The sequence below is a fragment of the Paramisgurnus dabryanus genome, chromosome 21 (assembly GCF_030506205.2).
Source record: "Paramisgurnus dabryanus chromosome 21, PD_genome_1.1, whole genome shotgun sequence".
Lineage (NCBI taxonomy): Eukaryota > Metazoa > Chordata > Actinopteri > Cypriniformes > Cobitidae > Paramisgurnus > Paramisgurnus dabryanus.
The window spans coordinates 14,444,170-14,464,876 of record NC_133357.1 but is presented as its reverse complement, the minus strand read 5'-3'; the positions used below and the strand labels follow the sequence as shown (position 1 = coordinate 14,464,876).

General features: G+C 37.6%; 1 protein-coding gene across 2 annotated transcripts in view; it reads left to right on the top strand.

Moving 5' to 3' along the window:
- Window positions 1-814: 814 nt before the first annotated feature.
- The window catches only part of c1qtnf12 (C1q and TNF related 12), a 29,441-nt gene continuing 9,548 nt past the window's right edge, over window positions 815-20,707 (top strand). Inside the window, exons 1-4 of one of the 2 annotated variants that reach the window (XM_065285787.1) lie at window positions 815-1,853; window positions 15,875-15,973; window positions 16,346-16,457; window positions 16,603-16,784. In XM_065285787.1, coding sequence (XP_065141859.1) covers window positions 1,680-1,853; window positions 15,875-15,973; window positions 16,346-16,457; window positions 16,603-16,784 — 567 coding nt within the window. In that variant the 5' untranslated portion in view covers window positions 815-1,679. Of the gene's footprint in view, window positions 1,854-15,871; window positions 15,974-16,345; window positions 16,458-16,602; window positions 16,785-20,707 lie in introns of both variants that reach the window. The other variant, XM_065285786.1, reaches the window with a different exon arrangement.

Genomic DNA, 20,707 nt, shown 5'->3' with positions numbered 1-20,707 from the left:
CAAGCAATTATAGTTATTACACCCATTAAGGTGTATACAGTGTGTGTGTATATACATATACATTTATGTATATACATTTAGATTGAAGTAACTTCCTCCTCACACTGAAATGGGCGAGATTGTGCGACATTAGATCCAGGTAGATGTATTAACGACTTGATTTTCTAAAGCGCTATTGCCTCGCCGCTGGAGGTCGAAGACTATTGGCCCAGTGAGGCCCGTTTGTAGCCCTAGCTCGCACTGACCTGACAGTGCAAAAGCCTCTAGTGATGCCTCAATGCAGTTCTTTGTGGGTTGTTTGAATTCTTTGTGACTAAATGTCACACATACATAGCTATTCCAAAGTAGGACAGTTCACACACACACATTTACACTTCCACACATGAACACACGAATTCTCTTGAGTCTGCCTGCCAAAGAGCTCTCCCTTGCTTTCACAAGACTTGAGTATTTCATTAGTGAGATAAAACAGGGCTGAGCCCACTGGGGTTGCCAGTTTCACTGATGAGGAAGAGAGAGAGAGAGAGAGAGAGAGAGAGAGAGAGAGAGAGAGAGAGAGAGAGAGAGAGAGAGAGAGAGAGAGAGAGAGAGAGAGAGAGAGAGAGAGAGAGAGAGAGAGAGCGAGAGAGAGAGAGCGCAAGGGGGTTGTGATAAACTCTTACAGTGAGAGAGTGCAGAAGTAGCAACATAAGATCTAGACAGAGTGAGAACACCAATACACAACTGTGTTGAAACAAGCAAGCACAGGGCAAGAAAGACCCACCACAAATCCCAGGCTGATCTCACAATTAGTTGGATTTCAACTAATGAGGTGAGTGTGCATGTGTTTTTATCTCCCCGCCGGACCAGGCTGATGAATTACTCTAGGGCCGGAGACTTGAGCGAAAGTGGGCACGTTTGAAGCTGTCAGAGAAAACACACAATTGTCTCGTGAAGTGCTTCACGACTTTGAAGTTTCCCCGAGGCAGCCGCGGGGGACCAATTTTTCCCTGCAAGGAAAAAAGGCAAAAGAAGGCCAAAGGCTACGAATACTGGAGCGGTTCCAACTTCCAATTCCCCCGGGACATTTTTTTCCACCTCAGCTTCAAGAAGGAACCACATGTGAAGACTGATGGGGCGAGAGCTCGGCATTGCTCACCAGAGAATCAACTTGGATGGATCACTGACAGCTACACCACTGAGGCTCCACGGCGAGACAGAGGCAAAGAACCAGAGAGAGGAAATCTAAATAATCTTCATCCATTCTCCTTTACTTCATCTGCCTGGACGTTCATCTTCTGGTAACCCCCCATAGGGCAGGAAGCGTGAAAAATCTCACTAATGGGTTCATTTGCTGTCAGCTCAGCGGCGACCTGTCATTTCCCAGGACCACTCCACTTGACACATTTCATAGGCGAGTAAGCTTTGCTTTGTTTCTGCCACAGGAGCTTCAGCCTCATATTGCTGGTTTTTAAGAAGATCAAGACCAAGCTGAACTATCAGCCAGCTTAATTCCCACTGGGTGAAAAGGTCCCTTCATTACGTTGCCTGTTGACTACAATATTTTCTTCGGTGAGGTCAAGCACATGATTTAAAACCCAGGAACACTTGCTCTGTATTTCTGACCAAGAACTTCCAGCAGTGGGAACAACAAGGGGAGACTTTCACCGGATAGCAGTGTTCAGACTGGTGGGGTGAAGATGCGGTTCTGGCTGTTAGCTGTGGTGACGGCAGTGCTCTGGAGTCAGTGCATCCTTTTAGGATGGGCTGAGGGCAGGAAGGCACGTAAGAAGCCGAAGGAGCTCAGTCCACAATACACTGAAACATTCAACACCACCATCTCCAACAGTGAGGAACAGGATGACAGCGTTAAGGTAACAGTCCTTCTGATATATATTTTGATTTTTCAGTATATCTTCACACTGACTTTGCATCAAAAGTGAGTTCATTTATGGTTTAATGTGTGGTGTTGAATGTTCACTGGAAAGAACTTACAATTTTAAGTTTAATCAACTTTGATTTACAAGTCATTTACTGTATTGACTAGTGATGAGTTGCTGTAACTTAAAAATAATAAAATAAAGTTGACATAACTAAAGCAAATTCAACTTGATACATTAAGTAACAGCAATTCATCACTTGTCAAGATAGTTGAAATTACTTATAAATCCTAGTTGATTAAACTTAAAAAGTGTTCTTTTTGGTGCTATTTATTCATATTCATTTCAGTAAGAAAAAATGAATATTTGAAAATATAAAAAAAATTATGATCCAAGGCTCTACTTCTGAAATTAAAGTTCAACAGGTTTTATTTAAAGTCACTCTTACAGCATTCCTGTAGCTCAACTGGTAGAGCATCGCGTTAACACCACAAAGGTCCTGGCTTTAATTCCCAGCGGGAACACATACTGGTAAATTATATACCTTGAATGCACTGTAGGTTGTTTTGGATAAAAGTGCCTGCCAAATGCATAGATGCATAAATGTTAATGGTATGCCACACAGGGTGAAAACACACACTGATGCTTTTCAGCAACAGAGTCTTTTTGTAAAGTGTCAAAACCACACAAAGTAATCGGGTAAAGAAAATGTAAGGGGACATATAGTTCAAGTTTGGTGTGATAAGAAGGGAAAGAGTGGTATTGTACAGTCTAGAAACCATGACTCACGCCTTTACACCTGGGAATGAGATGTGTTTGAGAAGATCTGATTAAAACGGCAATATATATCTGTATATCTATCTATCTATATATATATTTATAACAACTACATAATTTATATTTACACTCTTAAAACGGTTGTTTTAAAACCACACATTTTGTCAAGACATTTAATGTGTTGTCCTTAACTAGACACAAAATGTGTTTTTTTTAACACATCTTGTGTTGTCCCTTTTATTTATTTGAACACGAAATCAACATAAAATAACACATAATGTGTTAAAAAAAAACTAATGTGTTAAATAACATAACACGAAACAATGTAAAAAATGAACACATCCTTTCTTAGTGTTAATGTATGTTTATAGGAAGAGCTCAGAAGCAAAACCCTCTCAGTGCGTCTGACATGTTTTCTTGTAGATGAGCATTTTTTATCAGTCTTAATGGATTCTGCCAACAAACCAGTATTTCTGAATGGCCTGAGGATGGGATTAAGCGGATAGGGGGTATGTGTATATACATACACACACACACACACCCCTCAAAATATACAAGTTTTTGATGCAATGCTCTAAATATTGAGCTACAGGAACAGACGAGCTTTATATTAAAATTAGTATGTAAAAATGTCTGTGTGTTAAAGATGCGTCAAGTATATACCGGTAGTCGCTTTGAAATCCAATAACAAGTCCCATAGGAGACGATTTTGGGATGCATGTCACTAGCAGGTGTAAAGGAGATTTAGGCTGATCACTTGTGACTGGTTTCCAGAGATAGATCTTAACACCACATCTAAATAAGGCTCAAGATCAGACTCTATATGGGTGAAGTGGACGACTGCTTGAGTTATGCGAAGAATGCACAATCAAAGAGTTTGATTAGAGCATCAGTCTGTGCCTTCAGTAGCGGAGACTTGCTATCAAAATCTACGGTAGATGGACTTTAAATGATGTATATTTACTTTTTGTGCATTTGGCAGATGCTTTTATTCAAAGTGAGTCCCTGGGAATCGAATCCGTAACCTTTTGAGATGCTGACCCAATGCTGAGCTACAGGAACAGACCCTGCGGTGATAATCGTTATGTGTTACGAGTTACGATACAGACCTTGGCACACACAAATTTGTTATTGCATTTGTCTGCGTATAAAACAAACACAACTCTAAGAATTCCCATTGATTTCTATGAGCATGGAAAATGTCATCAGGCTTTAGTACGTTGACATTTTCTGGCTCCAGCATGGTCTGAATATTGCGATTTTAAATTGTTATTTGTTTATGGCTTCCGTATTGTTTAGATATTGGGGTTTCCATTGGAAAATTAGCTCTTGTTCTAGGCCACCCATACAGCTGGGGTTTACAAATACCCCCGTAGCCTTATGCCAACCGCTCTTTCCATAACTAATGTGCTTCAGTGATCTTGTTGATGAGACTTATTGCCCTATTCAGATAAATGTCAGTTATAGAGTTTTTGGTATTTCCAAATCACTATAGTATAGTGTGGCATTCTGGTTGTGCCTTATCTCTATACTGTATATTTATTTGAAGTGCTCAACCCCCAGGAAACATGCGATGACTGGTGACCTAGTGTCAACCTCCATGGTCTCTCTTAGCTGTAATTTATTTGTACTTCTCGTTGCTCCCTCATCTTCACACCCCAAGTGTCTCCTTCATCACTGCATCCTCCTCTTCTTCTTCCCAGCATAGGCAGGATGCCATGATGTAATTCCTGAGAAAGTTAGGTGGGGAGATATTTAAAGACCCTTGGCAGAGCTCTTTCCCAGCCCATTGATTCTGTCATTCACAGACCAGGCTGACTCCGCTGTGTCTGGGACATCCGATAGGGGCGGTGCGGCCCCCTGAAAAACTGGGGCAGTAGGCTGCGTAAGCCCCTCACAATGCCTCACAGAAAGGGTCTAGAAAGGGGACACCTCGAGAAGGATTAGACACTCTTCCACCCCTTGCTAAAAACTTTTCATCTTGTCCAATACGATCAGAGAATAATGACATAATCACTTGTGCCACTGCAGGGTTAAAGTGACATTCAGAGTTAGTGATGGAGATCATCTTTAGAGGTATAGGATCAGATTTAGAAGATCAGTGTGCCGCTATTTATAATACTTGCTATAAGCCATGCAGGACAATCTCAACATAGAGACAAAACACCAACAAGTATGCTACTACTATTTTGCAATGTTTGCACGATAACCACATTATTTGCTTTCCCTATTTTTTTTACAGTAATCAACTCAATTGTACAAGTTATTTTAACTTACTTATTTTAACTTATAAAATATAGTTGAAATATGTCAACTTCATTTTATAAGTTGTAGCAACTCATCTCTTGTCAAGATAATAAATAGCAAGTTAAAATAACTTGTAAATTTGAGTTGATTAAACAAAACATTTAAAGTGTTTTTGAAAAGTATTGTTTGATATAGGTTGTGCTTAAAAATTACTTTTAAAACACAAACTTACCTTGATATTTACATAACACTTTATTTATATAGATGAAATAGTGCCTTTAATTATAAGAGGATAGCTTGTGCTGTACAGTATATGGATGGATGGATGGAGGTATGGATGGATGGATGGAGGTATGGATGGATGGATGGATGGAGGTATGGATGGATGGAGGGATGGATGGATGGAGGGATGGATGGAGGGATGGATGGATGGATGGAGGGATGGATGGATGGATGGATGGAGGGAGGGAGGGTGGGAGGGAGGGATGGATGGACGGACGGACGGATGGATGGATGGATGGATGGATAGATAGATAGATAGATAAAACACAGTGATTATTATAAACTTTTCAATGTAAAAAAATATTTGTTGGTTTAACTTAAAATTCACAAATTTCCGTGTTATAGTCACTGAATATTTTGTTCATTTTTACGTGTCAGTTTTACATATTGGTTACTCAATTGTTTTTCCTATTTTCTTATCATTGTCGCTTGGGTTTGGGGTTAGAACGACTTTCTGTTACATAAAATGACATCCTAACCCAAACCCAACTCTAACCCTAACGTTAAAGGTGCCATTTGTAATAATTGAGGTAAAAGATTTTTAAAAATTAGTTACACGCATCAAAAGAATGAGAAGAAATAAGGGCAAAGATGTCATTAAAAAAATGACAAGGTATAGGGCTGCAGAAATATCAATCTGAATTAGCATGCTAAATTACTAGCTACAGCCCGACTGGTGTTGTAATACCAGTTTCGACCATGGGAGGCGGTATGCGGGCCACGCACATAACCGCCAGCCAAACTGCAATACACGAATAAGTGGGAGTACAGCCCTACCGCTGCGTCCGAAAACTAAGGCAGCTGACTTGTTGATTTAAGATTTATGAATGCAGCTCAGAGAAATGCAATTCTGACAGCCATGGATTCGGACATGCCTTGATGCCTTCCTGCCTTGCAATAGGGGTTTCGGACGTATTTCAGTTCAGGGAAGAGAGCGGAAGAATGGCTAAAGCAAGAGACATTTACCACTACCACAAACATTTGCTGCAGGGAACAACGCGCTCGGAATCACAAATAAAATATGGTAAATAAAGTAACCGAACCAGAGTAAATACTGGCACTGCTTTTCATTGCTGGAGACAACTAATGAACATGAACATGAAAGAAATGAGGTTCGACTCCGAAATGACAACTTTTCTTTTCGATTGGTAAGTAAGATGCTGTTAGTATTTCGCTAGAAGTTCACTTATAATAGGCATTGCCATAACCTATGCTCAGCTTGTACATGAACTATGGCTTTGTGCAGTAAATGTGGCTCCATCTGAAAGCAGCTGATGGCGATTCACTTTTAATCAATAAACCGGCTTCACTGACGAGAAGCGCAATGACTATCGCATGCAAATTATTGCGCATCCTTAGCTGTTAACGTTTAATAGTTAGCTCTACCCACGGATCCGATCCGGTTTTCACCAGTTATCTACCAAGCTGATGCTAAAATGTAACATTAGCTAAGAAGCTTGAAATGTCTTCGATTATAATGAACACCAAATGGACGCACGAAACGTAGCGGAAAACATTGCAATTTTAATGAGACCGAATGTTTTTTTTGTGACTAATGATAACTTAGTTGCTAATGTAAATCAAACTTGATATATGCTGCTGAATTTGCAGCTGCTAAATTAAAATAGACCAACTCACTTTTCTGGAGGTATACTGCCCCCGTCTGTTTGGCGTGTGGAGTATGAATTGATTTTTTTTTTGGCGGACATGTTAAATGGTCCCTTTAAGCAACGAAGTTTAAAAATCCGGAAAAAAATTGTATAAACCAATAGTTAAACTGACATCCTAACCCAAACCTCAAATCTAACCCCAAACCAAAGCGAAAATGGTTTAAAAATAGGACAATTGGGTAACCAATACGTGAAACTAACACGGAAAAGAAAGTCCATGGTACGGACACGGAAAAATGCGGAGATCCGTGACACGCAAAATATTCTGTGACTATACCACGGAAATTCGTAAGATCAGGTTGAATTTTAAGTTATTTTAACATAAAAAATAATAGTTAACTCAAACAAAGTTGTGTAAAATTGTTGTCAACTAATATTTTTAATTAATACTTTTAACTAAAGGCAACCAGGTTACTTACATTTTAAGTTGAACCAACTTTTTTACAGTTAATTTTTTTTGTTTGTTTAATTTATTTTTACCAGTAACAATAACCTTTCAGACAGTTTTAGTTATCTAACATTTTACTATTATTCCAAATTATTCTACAGACGAAGCATTTTAATAGCTATTTACATAAGATATAATCTTACAGTTATACTCAGTTTTATCATTCCCAGAATCTCGAAACCACAGTTATTTATCTTCCAGGAGAGTGCAGTATTACTGTTAGAGCGGATCTTCTCTCAGCTGTCCATTTGACCTCCCACAGATAATAGGAAAATGAGTACCAACGCAAACTAGTTCAAGGTAATAATTTGAACACAAAGCAGGTGTGATGCTGCAATCAAACCCTATTTAACTTTTTTATGCGAGAGGAAGGCTGAACAATTCTTTAGCAGATCTCATAATAGGTCCCGTGGCTCCGTCTCTTTTCACATGTCTTCACTAGCCAGGAATGCGCACTTCACGTTCATGTAAATATCTAAACAATGTTTACCCTGCCGCAATGCCATGAAACAGGGAGTTATTAAAACAGCACAAGGGCCTCATTACTTGTACGCTACTCTGAGTGTATTCTGACTTGCACGTCTTATTGTTCTTGGTGAGAATGGGTAAGTTCTGAGTAAATTAGATTCAGGCGTCTTTGATGTCATTATTTAATGACCTGTGGGCTTTACGGGCGAATTTCCAACTTTCCCCCCATGAGTAATAACACAGTGTTTAACTGCCTGTTTCACTGCTCGCGTAAGAATGCGATGAAAGGAACTTTACGGTAACTGCCAAACAAATATTCGGCATACATGTGAACGAAAAACTGTATCTGTCGTCCATTTGGAGTGTATTAGTTATCAGACTTTGTCCACAGGAAAGGAATTACAGAGTAATGAGGCCTCGGTAATGAAATATACAGCGCTGCTGGGTCTGTTACCTGTTAAATGATGCCCTTTGAAGCTTTCTGGTGCTTGATATCCAGCCAAATAATAATTTCGTTTTTGTATCTCTTTGTGTCGAGTTCCAAAGCTGTAATGACTTGGTACCAACAGAAACCCTAATTGCAGGTAAGAATCTAAGGTGTGGCATGCACTGGTTCATCAAATCCAATCAAATCAAATCCATAAATCTGTTGACTTGACCCAATAAGATGCATTATGTATACCAGGGGTTCTCAAAGTTTACATTCAAAGGTCCAAATCTGAATTCCCATAATTTTCATAGGTCCGGAAAAACTTTATGTAAATAATTTGTTTATATAACAAATCAAAACAAATACTTTGGGAAAAACATAAGTGTATTTTGCATTTAAAGTAATTTTTTTTTTTTTTAAATAAACACAAGAAATATGCCAAAAGTAACCAGGTGCAAAATACAGAGCAACCTAATTAGAGAAATGGCACAGTTTGTTCTCCATCATATGCATCAAACATGGCAAAAAAGTGTGGTTGGTAGGCAGAGACACTGACCAAAATTAGGAGTGCACCTATAAATTGGCTGATGATACTTGCTTTGCTTCTCAATGAATAACGGTGAAATGCCGCTACATCCAAAAGCCAGGGGGCGCTCTCGTGCAGAAACTTAATATGCGCTGCAGACGAAGAACCAGAAACACGCAGCTCCAGGAAATGGCTTAAGGATATATTTATATTGCTGTTCTTCAAACCTTTTCAGGTATTTTCATGATAATAAAGAATATGTATAAGATTATTTTTGACGAGTGTTGCTTTTTAAATGCATGTTTTAAACGACTCAAACCAACAGTGATTGGTAAGGACTGATCAAAAGCCGTAGTACATGAAGTAGCTGTGCATAATATCTGGGTGTGATGGCTACAGCGTCACACAGGAAATTTTTAAATAACTTGTTTTATTTTCGGACCAGGAATACTCTTAAATCTAAAAAGAAAAAGAAAAACTAAACGAATGGTTTACAAGTTTAATATGCATTTGTAAAATAGCAAATGCACACATTTAATCAATCACATAGAAATGAATGCACTTGTAATATGAAATGGACGCGGTCCGGATCAAGTTGCCGTCGGGTCCGGATCCGGACCGGAGTCCGGACTTTGAGAACCCCTGATGTATACCTTCATCACACTTTGTTATCTCGCACATAGGCACATACCGCAATCTCGACTTGACAGGTGTGTAATAACAGGAGAATATCTGTAGGCGAGTATGTGGCCATGGCTTATCCATCAGGCTCTCTTTTGTTAGCTATAGATGTGAAATGATGGATGAATTAGGAGATGATGGGTCTATGATATGGAGGATGCACACAGGTCCCAAGCAAATACAAAAGGGGAGGTCTTTCCTCAAAAGCAATGGGTGGAAAAATCATTGAGCCATGCATGGATGAATGCACAGACAGTGATGATACATCTAAAAACAACAAGACAACCCTCAGTCATTTGATGAAGCAGATTTTTTAACATCTTACTGGTACTGGAACAACATACCTGACAGCTCTTAAGATTTTTATGGTTAGGATTAGTGCCAATGTTAGGGTTGGGTTGGTGGCATGACAGGATTGTTGTTTAAGGAATAATATGAGATGTTAACTCACACTGTAAAAAATTCCTTGATGCAATGAAATTTTTAAGTTTAATCAACTTGAATTTACAATAGTGACTTAAAGTGAGGAGTTTCTAAAAATAGTAAAAATAAAATTGAGTTAGCTAAAGTTATTTCAACTTTTTTATAATTTATAGCAACTCCTCACTAGTCAAGTACACTATCAGAAATAAAGATACAAAAGCTGTCCCTGGGGCTGTACCTTTTCAAAAACTACATCTTTGTTCCTAAAAAAAGTATATTAGTACCTCAAAGATACATATTTGTATCAAATGTATACATATCTGTACCTAAATGGTCCTTTTCAATGGGTACCATCCAAATGACAGCTTTACCTTTATTTCTGAGAGTGTATTGTGTACCTTTAATACAGTTAACGGTTTTGTACCCCTAAAATGTAACTGTACAAGATTTTTCCTTAAGGTACACAATAGGTCCTCAAGGTATAATATTTTTTATATTTAATATTTAATATTTTTATATATTTAAAGGAAACTATGAAGGTACAGCCCCAGTGACAGTTTTGTACCTTTTTTTCTAACAGTTTAAATTAAGTTTAACAAGGTAAATTTAAGTGCAACAAGGAATTTTTAGAAATGCTGTACTCAAAAAATCAGATCATCAAACAAAAGCACCTTACTTTGTCATTGTATTTCACAATTGCTATATTAAAGGGGACAGAGAATGAAAAACCATTTTTACCTTGTCTTTGTTGAATAATGGTAGTCTACCCGCATTCACGAACATACAAAAAGTGCTAGACATGCTAAACATCTCAGTCTCATAGAAATTCCTCTTTTAGAAATGTCAGCCAGAAAACGGCCCAATCTGAAAAACTGATGCTTATGACATCACAGGCATCTCCCTGCCCCTCCACTTTAAAATAATTGGCTTTATTTTTTGAGTGGCAGCAAAGTCAGCCAATCAGTAATGAGATTGCAAGTTAAGCCAGTAGGGGGAGCCAAATAGGTGCAAAACCACTTGTTTAAAATCCCCCACCCTAATAGAGCTATCTGAGAGAGGTTTTTAGAAAGCTTCTAAGGCATTACAGACCCCCCCCAAAAAAAATGTCTACATGTCACATCACAGAAGAAGGATAAATACCCCGTTCAATCATTCTATGTCACCTTTAAAACACACCAATTCCCAATAATCACAATACCATTTCATATATTTTAACTACAAATCTCAAAGCGTCTACAAGATTCCTTACAATCAAACACTGCAGTATAATTGTTGATTGTGGCCTGGAGGCAAATATTTATGGCTGTGTTTATGTTTGCTGTGGTGTGCTGCCATGAAAAATGTCTGTGACGTTTCTTTCTTAAAATATTATTTTTGTTATTTTCCCTAAATGTTAAACAAATATTGAGCTCTAAATGAGATTTGAAAAAAAATTTGCACGTCATACAAATATTAATAAACTTTGAATTAAACCTTGAAGTAAATTAATTACATTATTGAAACAATAATGTTTGAGGCCTAATAGATTAATCATTATTACTGGCAAAGCCAATATTCCTAACACAACATTTCTAACATTTCTAGATTTTTGTTGCACAATTTGAAATTACAATAAATTTAATTTTTTGGAAACAAGAAAACTAGTGTGAGGGGTAACTTTAAAGAGCACCTATTTCTTTACTAAAAAACAACGTTATTTTGTGTATTTGGTATAATAACCTTTTGCATATCGTTAACATGTATTAATACACACTTACGCACCAAAGAAAATTTTAAAACGTGAATCGGACAATAGATGCTCTTTAAATTATAAAAATTAGTTAAGCTAATTCAATTTTATTTTTATAATTTATAGCAACTCCTCACTAGCCAAGAAACTCAAAAAGAATTGTAAATTCAAGTTGGTTCAACTTAAAAATGTAAGTGCAACAATGACTTTTTTTACAGTGAAGACACTTTGTGTTGGTTCGTAAATACCTAAAACTTTTCACATTCAGTTAATAAATCTCTCATAACGCTATGCTATACAAACTTTACATATCATCCTTATCCTTTTATATTAATATGCTTAGGAGCTTGGGATTTGCTTACTGGGTCTGTTATAATATCTATAGTCTCACCAAAGCTCTTTAATAGACTTCTTTTAACTCTGTCTCTAATGGAGCATTTGGCAGCTTTTCTTCACAAAGGTCTGCTGTTTTAACTGTCCCAAAACAAACTTATGGGAGAAAAATTCACCCCAGTGGTATGCTGAGATAATAACAGCTTGCCATGATCTGTCATGATCTGAATAACTTCAGCATAAAGCTTTTCATACAAGCCATGCTACCGCTGTCAACTGAATCAACTGTGTACACAGTGCACTGAAATATTGGAAACTTTATCGCACTGAACTAACCACTGCACATTCCACACGAGTCGAAAGTCTAAATAAAATGTTCTCGTGTTTCCAAAGATTGTTTCAGTGACCTGTAGCAGAGAGCTGATCATTACTTTCGCATCTACGATCTGTGTGATAATGCGTGTGCGTATCAGCATTTAGAAATATTGTTTTCTTCTTTTTGAGAGCATGAGAGAACATGACAAAATTAGATTACATGGAGAATTGATGCGTTTTCACAAACCTGTATGTTATTTCCAAGCAGCCACTTCAGGCAAGTTAATCCTTGCCTTGACAGAATTATGGATCCTCCCTGTTTACAATCTGATCTGACTCTGATCATTGGTGGTGTTAATGAAGGTTCCACATATGTTCTTCAGTGCATGAAGGTGTTGGCTTGTCCACCTTGCGAATCTTGTGGAAACTGGTTGTAGCTCTTGAGATATTTTTTTGTCATTTTGAAAAAGCTTCTGCTGTTTGAACCTGTCAAAGATCCTTAATTGAACCGTCAACGATATTACGAGAACTTTATGACCTGAGCTTTTTTGCTTTCGGGTAACATAAGAATCTTGTGGCTAGTTTTTGGCATTGCTAACCCACTCTATTTATACATACCAATGATACAGTCAGCATTTATAAAGCATTCCATATTAGACAATGGGAAAATAAAACCAATCGGCCATCTTGTTCCAGTGTTTGGGAAATTGTATCAGAACAAATCTGTCTCCAGACATTTTCTTGCACCAATAACACAGCGACAGCCAACACTCAAGTGGCTTGTGTGCTAGTTAAGTTGTTTATTTTGTCTCCTGTCACAAGTAACGGGTTGTTACGCCCAACCAAAAATATGAGCTCTTCTCATTCCAGTATATGTAAGAAAAACAGCAGTTTACTTTGTTGTTGCTTTACACGGGACAGGTCTTTGTGAAGAGACACAGCATGTTAGTTTAACAGATAAGTGATCCGGGTCTCAGTGCCAAACCTAAACAAATTCCATTTCAGACAGCTCACCTTCTTTAACTCGTCTCTATCTCTGCTCCTATCTCAACCGCAGTCACTTGAAGTTTAGGGAAGGGCTTAAAGAGATGCAATTCATATTTGCGGTTATTTGATTATAAGAAGCCCAGCAATTCATCCAAAACGAGACATCATCAGCTCTTAAGCATTGCTTGTGGTTGGGTGTTCGAAATTCATATTTAGTTTGGTACATGGGCCCAAACATCGTGTTCTTTTAAACAAGCAAGCAAATCTTCAGAACACTGACGTTTTTTTCCTTCATTTCTGTATATAGCTATTAAAGAGACCCTATTACGTTGTTAAAAAGAATGTTATTTTGTGCAATACAATGTGTTTGTGTGGTTTATGGTTCAAAAAACACATTATATTCCACATATCTTACATTATTGTTGCTCCTCTATGCCCTGAGAAAGCAAAACTCATTGGGTCTCATTCATTAAGTATGCGTATGCACAATTTTTTTTCAACAAAAAAATCGTGATTCAACAAAAACTTCAATTGTCTTCTAAATGTACGTAAAAATTAAAGAAAACCTAGTACCACTTGTACGCAATAATCACGTGCACTATAATTATTATATTTTATATTATAATATTTTCTGTAGTATATATTATTAAACATAATCTATATTATTATTATTATTATTATATACATTAAAGGTAGGGTTTCACATTTTGAAAAATGCTAATGGTAGCCGCCTAGCAATGAAATCAATATCCCACCCTCCAGTCAAATCGCCATCCAAAGTCACGCCTCTTTAAAAACACATGAACACGCACAGATCAGACGGTCACATCTCATGTCTCATTCACCAGTGAGAAAACTTTGCAGTACAAAGTGAATAACATTTCCAAAATAACCAACATAAACAACGTGTTTACATCAGAATTAGTTAAAGCACACTTTCGGTTGTGTAGACGTAGTAACTATATCGTTACGCTAATCCGTAAACGAACACAAATTTCATAAGCAACACAATGTTTCATCAAAGTAGAATATCTAAATCCATCTCAATACAAACATATCCATACCTACCTTACCAAAGTAATCACTGCAACAACACTTTAAGACCCTGTGCCTCCTGCAGCTGTTTGCATCTCGTGGTAAAGCAGTAAAGTTATCAATGTTAATTTGGGTTTTTGCTCTTTGCTGATCCAGGCAGTTTTTGCTGTTGTTGTTATAAAAGACATCTTTCGTTTTGTTGCTCCTGTACAGGTTGTCAATTCAGCAGAAAAGTTTGCCATTCTCCCTGTTTATAGCAGGAGGTGAGCGCACGCGAACACGCTGATGATGTATGGTGTCTGCGTGGTCTAGCTGCGCGGTGGGCATTGCGCTTACGGATGAAGGACAAAAAAGGCAACGTCCGTTCAGACCGAGATCTATGATTGGTAGAACATTTTTGGGTCCTACGCCTTTCACAGATGACATACATTTCTACAAATAAATTTAAACAACTTAACACAGTGATTGCTATCAGGATGTGAGGAGACTTTTAACCAGCATAACTAACAATGTTTCAGGATCAAATCTGTTACCCTACCTTATATAAGGCCGATAATGGCCGATCTGTTATGTAAGGATACTAAAGGTTCGGATACTAAAACATAAAACCATGTCTGCATTTGAAAGACAAACAACAAGCGCTACTCTAACCTACATCTACAACGGCATCATTGTATACTTTGCAGATTGTTAACATGTACTAACACACACTTACACACTAAAAAAAAGTAAAATCAAGAAAAGGAAACAGGGGCTAATAAGAAAATAGATAGCATATAAAAGAAAGTAGATATAAATGTTACAACATTCCCCAAAAAGGAAAGGAGATGTCTTACACTTGGCTGACGATTGTTGAAGTCATTCCAAGCTGGGAGCTGGAGGATTCAAACTGCTGCCAAACAGAGTGAATTATATTAAATATTGCATATTTGATAATCTCGTTCTGGGTTAGCTTGCTACCTCCGAGACATGAACATGAAAGCTCTCAAAGCCAGCAATGCATTCACTGTTACCCATTTTTGATTATTGCATAAAGCAACCCACAGTATAATGCAACACGTCTTGGACCTCTCATTTTGAGTTGCTCATGGAAACTTGTTTTAACCAGATCAGTTTTGAAAGGCTGTTTATTTTTTACAGACCCTACTGGGCAAAACTGACGTAGCACCTGAGAGAACTACTGAAAATGAGTAAATAAGCAAAGGGTAAAGTACTTATGAGCAAATTTGACTGAATGTGTTTGGCATGGTGCTGCATGCCACACAAAGACCTATTCCTTTACTGAAATGTAGAGGAGAGAAAGAAAGAAAAGGGTACAGAGTACAACCTGCTATGATGTCTGGCACCATTTAATAGCATCTTTAGGCAAAATTTTCCTATGAGGGTTTGTAAGCAGAAATTATGACTCATTGAGCTTACATAGCTACAATACTGCAGGAAATGCCAACAACTAGAGAATAGCCTTAAATATTTGATAGATCGCTTTTAATGATTCATCAAATATTATAATGGAAAAGCATGCCTTTACTGGCGTGTGTTAACTGAATCTAACACTAAAAGAGTTATTCTATATCATCTAAAAAAGAGTCATCTATATCATCTAAATATATCAAAAACAGCAAGCGTTGCAAAGAAATGCATCAATTCTGGTTTTGATTCAGCAGGTCAGTGAGAACCAGAGAGTGGACCCTCTTGGATCATGGATGGATTTCGTGAAGAGACCCGTTGGGAATGGAAAATGCAAAAGGCGAAAACGACCACTGGTGCGGAAATTTTTTAACAATCACATATTATCAAATGTCAGAGATGTAACTGACAGAAGCACGTTAAGGCATAAAACATACAGTACAGTTCTCGGCTGTATTTTTTGAATGACGATAAATCAAATGGATATGTGGGAACCCAGGCTCTAAGTTTAGATGACAATAAAACTAATATGTACAATTATAGAGATACTGCACTACATATATTCAATAACTGTGAATGTAAATCTTTTAACGTATATTTATCGCTATCAAGGAATTTATTATGCATTGCAAGTTGTGACATGTTTTACATAAAGCGAAATACCCTTTTTGAGCTTCACGAGGTTGATTTAAAAAAAGAGTTTCAATTATATTTCTGTTGACTTTCAGCCTGGTCCACCGGGCCCTCCCGGTCCTCCAGGGCCTCAGGGACCTCCAGGATCTCCCGGGGCAGAGGTCACTCAAGAGGTCCTCCTGCGAGAGTTCAAAGAAATGATCAAAGGTGAGGGCCCACGACACACATCGAAATTTTTGTAAGGGATTACTATTTATCCTCAAGTTGCTATCATGAAGATTAGTTGGACATTTAGTCAGATACACAATAATGAACCGTCTTTAGTGATGTGTGTAATTGTCCACTTGAACAGAGGCCACAGAGAGGCGAGCTGCAGTGGACAAGCCCAACCAACCTAGTCAGCTGCCCACAACTCTTATTACTTTAGAGGGCATGACCTCGTTCAGAAGAATCGAAGAAGCGTTTCACTGCAAACTCAGAGGACCTGTAGTGGTCGACAAGAAAACTCTGACAGAGCTGCAAAACTTTCAGACAGTAAGTGTTGGGAATTATACAATTACGTTGTATTGTAAGTTGAAACATATTGTCTCATTACAGTATTACTTTATTTTGATGATCCTCACTGACATTCTGTTGGCTCTAAAAAACCTACATCAGCTAACTGTTATTAAAATATTAATAGGGGGGAGCGGGGCACAACCTAACGCTTTTTGGTATTGGCTCAATCATTCAAAAATATTTGAGTTTGATTTATTATATTTTTACAAAAGCAACACAGACATCTCTGCTACAAATGAACATTTGAAGTTTGTTTCTAGTACTTACCGTTCTTGGGCAATTACACCAAACGTGACAGAAGTGCAAACGTTACAACTTGCCTCATTGGTGGGGTTAATTGTAACAGGCAGGGGGTTAGTTGTAACACTTGCTTAAAATTAAGTTTGCAGGCAAATATTTCACTACTATTTTGTCTATATACTTGATGTGGATATTGTTTATATATCTGTTTATAATAGACAGGTATCCACACTGTATTAATTCATCCAGCCATTTTCTAACCATAGTTCAATTATAAATGGATACAAATGTCTAAATATGTGAAAAAAGCAGCACAATTATGACAATTTTTTTTTATATGTGACCCAGTCTGTAATAACCATACTACAGTTTCAAAATCAAATTCTGAGATAATGAGCATCAAAGTCTGATTTTAGTCATTAATTTCATTATGATTTCAATCTTTGACATGACCTTATTCAATCAATATTAAAGATATGAACAAAAATAAATTTGACACACGATGTGTAGCCTATATAAAACAACAGCAAGAATTACGCTAACGTTAGCAGTTTTCATATCGTGCTGAGGGGTTAGTTGTAACACAGCGTTACAATTAACCCCCGCTGGGTCAAAATATTTTCAAGCCCACCAAAAAAGTTGCTAAGAGCTGCAGACATATTTCAAAAAGATGCTATGTTTTAGTCAACAAGACACTGATTAATATGACATAGCATTGGATTTGGTATCTTACACACCCAACTTAGAAACTGAAAAAAAACATATGATGAAAAAATTCACTTACATGCCACCAAAACACTCGTTAATCAATAACTCTCTGGAAAAACATTATACATGTCCAATAATTTGCGAGTGATCGTCCTTTGGCAGTGTGAAAAAATACACACCGGAATTACAAAACGCTCAACCTTGTGCAACAATGTAAACAGTCTGTGTTGCAACAAACCCTGCATTAGTTTTTGCCCCTTACACCCCTACACTGTCCGCTTAATATCTGCTAATATTGTAATGATCCACCAACAAACACTCAACTCAACTTTACAATGCAAATATGTCAACTTTTGTACTAACCCTACCTCTAAGGGTAGGGACACACCAAACCGACGACCACAAAGTAACGCAGACTGTAAGGTTGGCTAACATTGCTTGATGGCCGGCTGTGTGTGGGTCCAAAGTTGGCTCGTCACACCAAACAGACAGCCTGAGATGAGATAACTTTCCGTACCAGCAGGTGGCAGTAGTTGGTATTCATTATTCAAAACGGAAACCAGAAGACCTAGTGACGGCTAGAATACGAAATATAAACAAAGCAGGACTCGCTTAACAGTTTCACACAAATCTCACTCACCACAGACCTTTTGGTGATACTGTATATCCGTATAAGTAAGGTGCACTCTTAAAATGGCTGGGTTATTTTTGACCCATAATGGGTAAATATTGGACAGAACACACCGCTGGGTTAAAAGTTACCCAATGCTGGGTTGTTATACTCCATGGTTGCAGCAACAACCCAACATTGGGTCATTTTTAACCCAGCATGTGTTCTTTCCAATATTTACCCATTATGGGTCAAAATTAACCTAGACATTTTTAGAGTGTGACCAGATGTCCACCTTTTCTTGGGACAGTCCCATTTTTTTGGTGTTCTGTCCTCCACAAACCCACAACAAAAAAGACAAAAACATTCAAAAAGGTTTGGTCCCCGTTTTATCATTTATAGATAATAACAAATAAAATTCCAACGATATTTTGACCATTAAACAAGGCAATGTCACTGCTTTTCATTTTATAAAAATCTGGTCACCTTACTTATAAGCTATATCTTTTGTAAAATATTCATCTATTGGAATGACAGATGGAAAATGTGATAATAATTTTCTTTAGCTGAAGGTTTTGAACAAATCAAAATAACTAAATCAGACAACACTCAAAACCTGCCTGACTACTGACCTAGTACCTAGCTTAACCTCAACTAATACTAAAATGAGAGTTTTTTGACATGCACAGTGGTGGTCAAAAGTGATGGTCAACTTCAATTGACATCTTTACTCTAAATACTCATTAAAAACCAAAAATTACACACATGTGCAATTTTATAGACATAACCCAGCCAGGACAATGATTACAAAATATCACCACAAAAGAGGATCAACAAATATATTTCAGTCATTATATGCTTTATATCTTATGAGGTTTATTCTCTAGCATTTTTTCATGTATATAAGGGAAAAACAAATTTTTTTAAATTTTTACCATACACACCTCATATTTTGATTGTTTAATCTTACCTGAGGGGACTTTTATTTATAACAGTAGGCGCAATGATGCTTAAAGTCTAATTGTCTAAAGAGGGCGATCAAAATAGATGTACTGTAAATGTACTCTGGTTTAATCAAGTACAAACATCTAAAAAGTGTCTAATACTTAATTTGTACGTTTACATGCACAGAATAAGCGGATAACTATCAAAAATCTGCTTATTACAGAAAACTGTTTTCATGCGTTTACATGCAAATCAATAAGCCGGCTATGCAGACAAATGCGTTTACATGGGACTTGAAGACTTATCAGTTTTCTCGCAGGCAGTGACGTCACCACCTATAGTACACAATAGTCGTTCAAAAAGCCAACGGCATATCTGTCTTAAGCTGTACAGTTGTATCTCTTCTTGTGTGTGCAGAACCTGTAAATGTAACATGAACTTCTATTTTAACAGTTTCTCTGTCAACTGCTTTTGTCGAGCGGAGACTTTTATGAGTTACTTTGCGCTTACTTCCGTGTGTGACGTTTATCTTTCATACGCGGAGACATGCGCACATGGACAAAACCGTGAGAAAGCCGGTTAAGGTGTTTACATGCCACGCGAAATCGGCATAACGAGCAAAAAACTACCTGTGCCGATCGTTTTTTGCTTACGCCGTTTATGAGCTTTCCCCGATTAAAGAAAACAGTTTTATGCGTTTACATGACCCCACGTGTTATCAGTTTATTAAGCATAATCGGCGTAAGACTGTGCATGTAAACGCATGATGAAAAACACACATGTTTACATGCACAGAATAAGCAGATAACTATCAAAAATCTGCTTATTACAGAAAACTGTTTTCATGAGTTTACATGCAAATCAATAAGCCGGCTATGCAGACAAATGCGTTTACATGGGACTTGAAGACTTATCAGTTTTCTCGCAGGCAGTGACGTCACCACCTATAGTACACAATAGTTGTTCAAAAAGCCAACGGCATATCTGTCTTAAGCTGTACAGTTGTATCTCTTCTTGTATGTGCAGAACCAGTAAATGTAACATAAGCTTCTATTTTAACAGTTTCTCTGCCAACTGCTTTTGTCGAGCGGAGACTTTTATGCGTTACTTTGCGCTTACTTCCGTGTGTGACGTTTATCTTTCATACGCGAAGACATGCGCACACGGACAAAACCGTGAGAAAGCCGGTTAAGGTGTTTACATGCCACGCGAAATCGGCGTAACGAGCAAAAAACTACCTGTGCCGATCGGTTTTTGCTTACGCCGTTTATGAGCTTTCCCCGATTAAAGAAAACAGTTTTATGCGTTTACATGACCCCACGTGTTATCAGTTTATTAAGCATAATCGGCGTAAGACTGTGAATGTAAACGCATGATGAAAAACACACATGTTTAC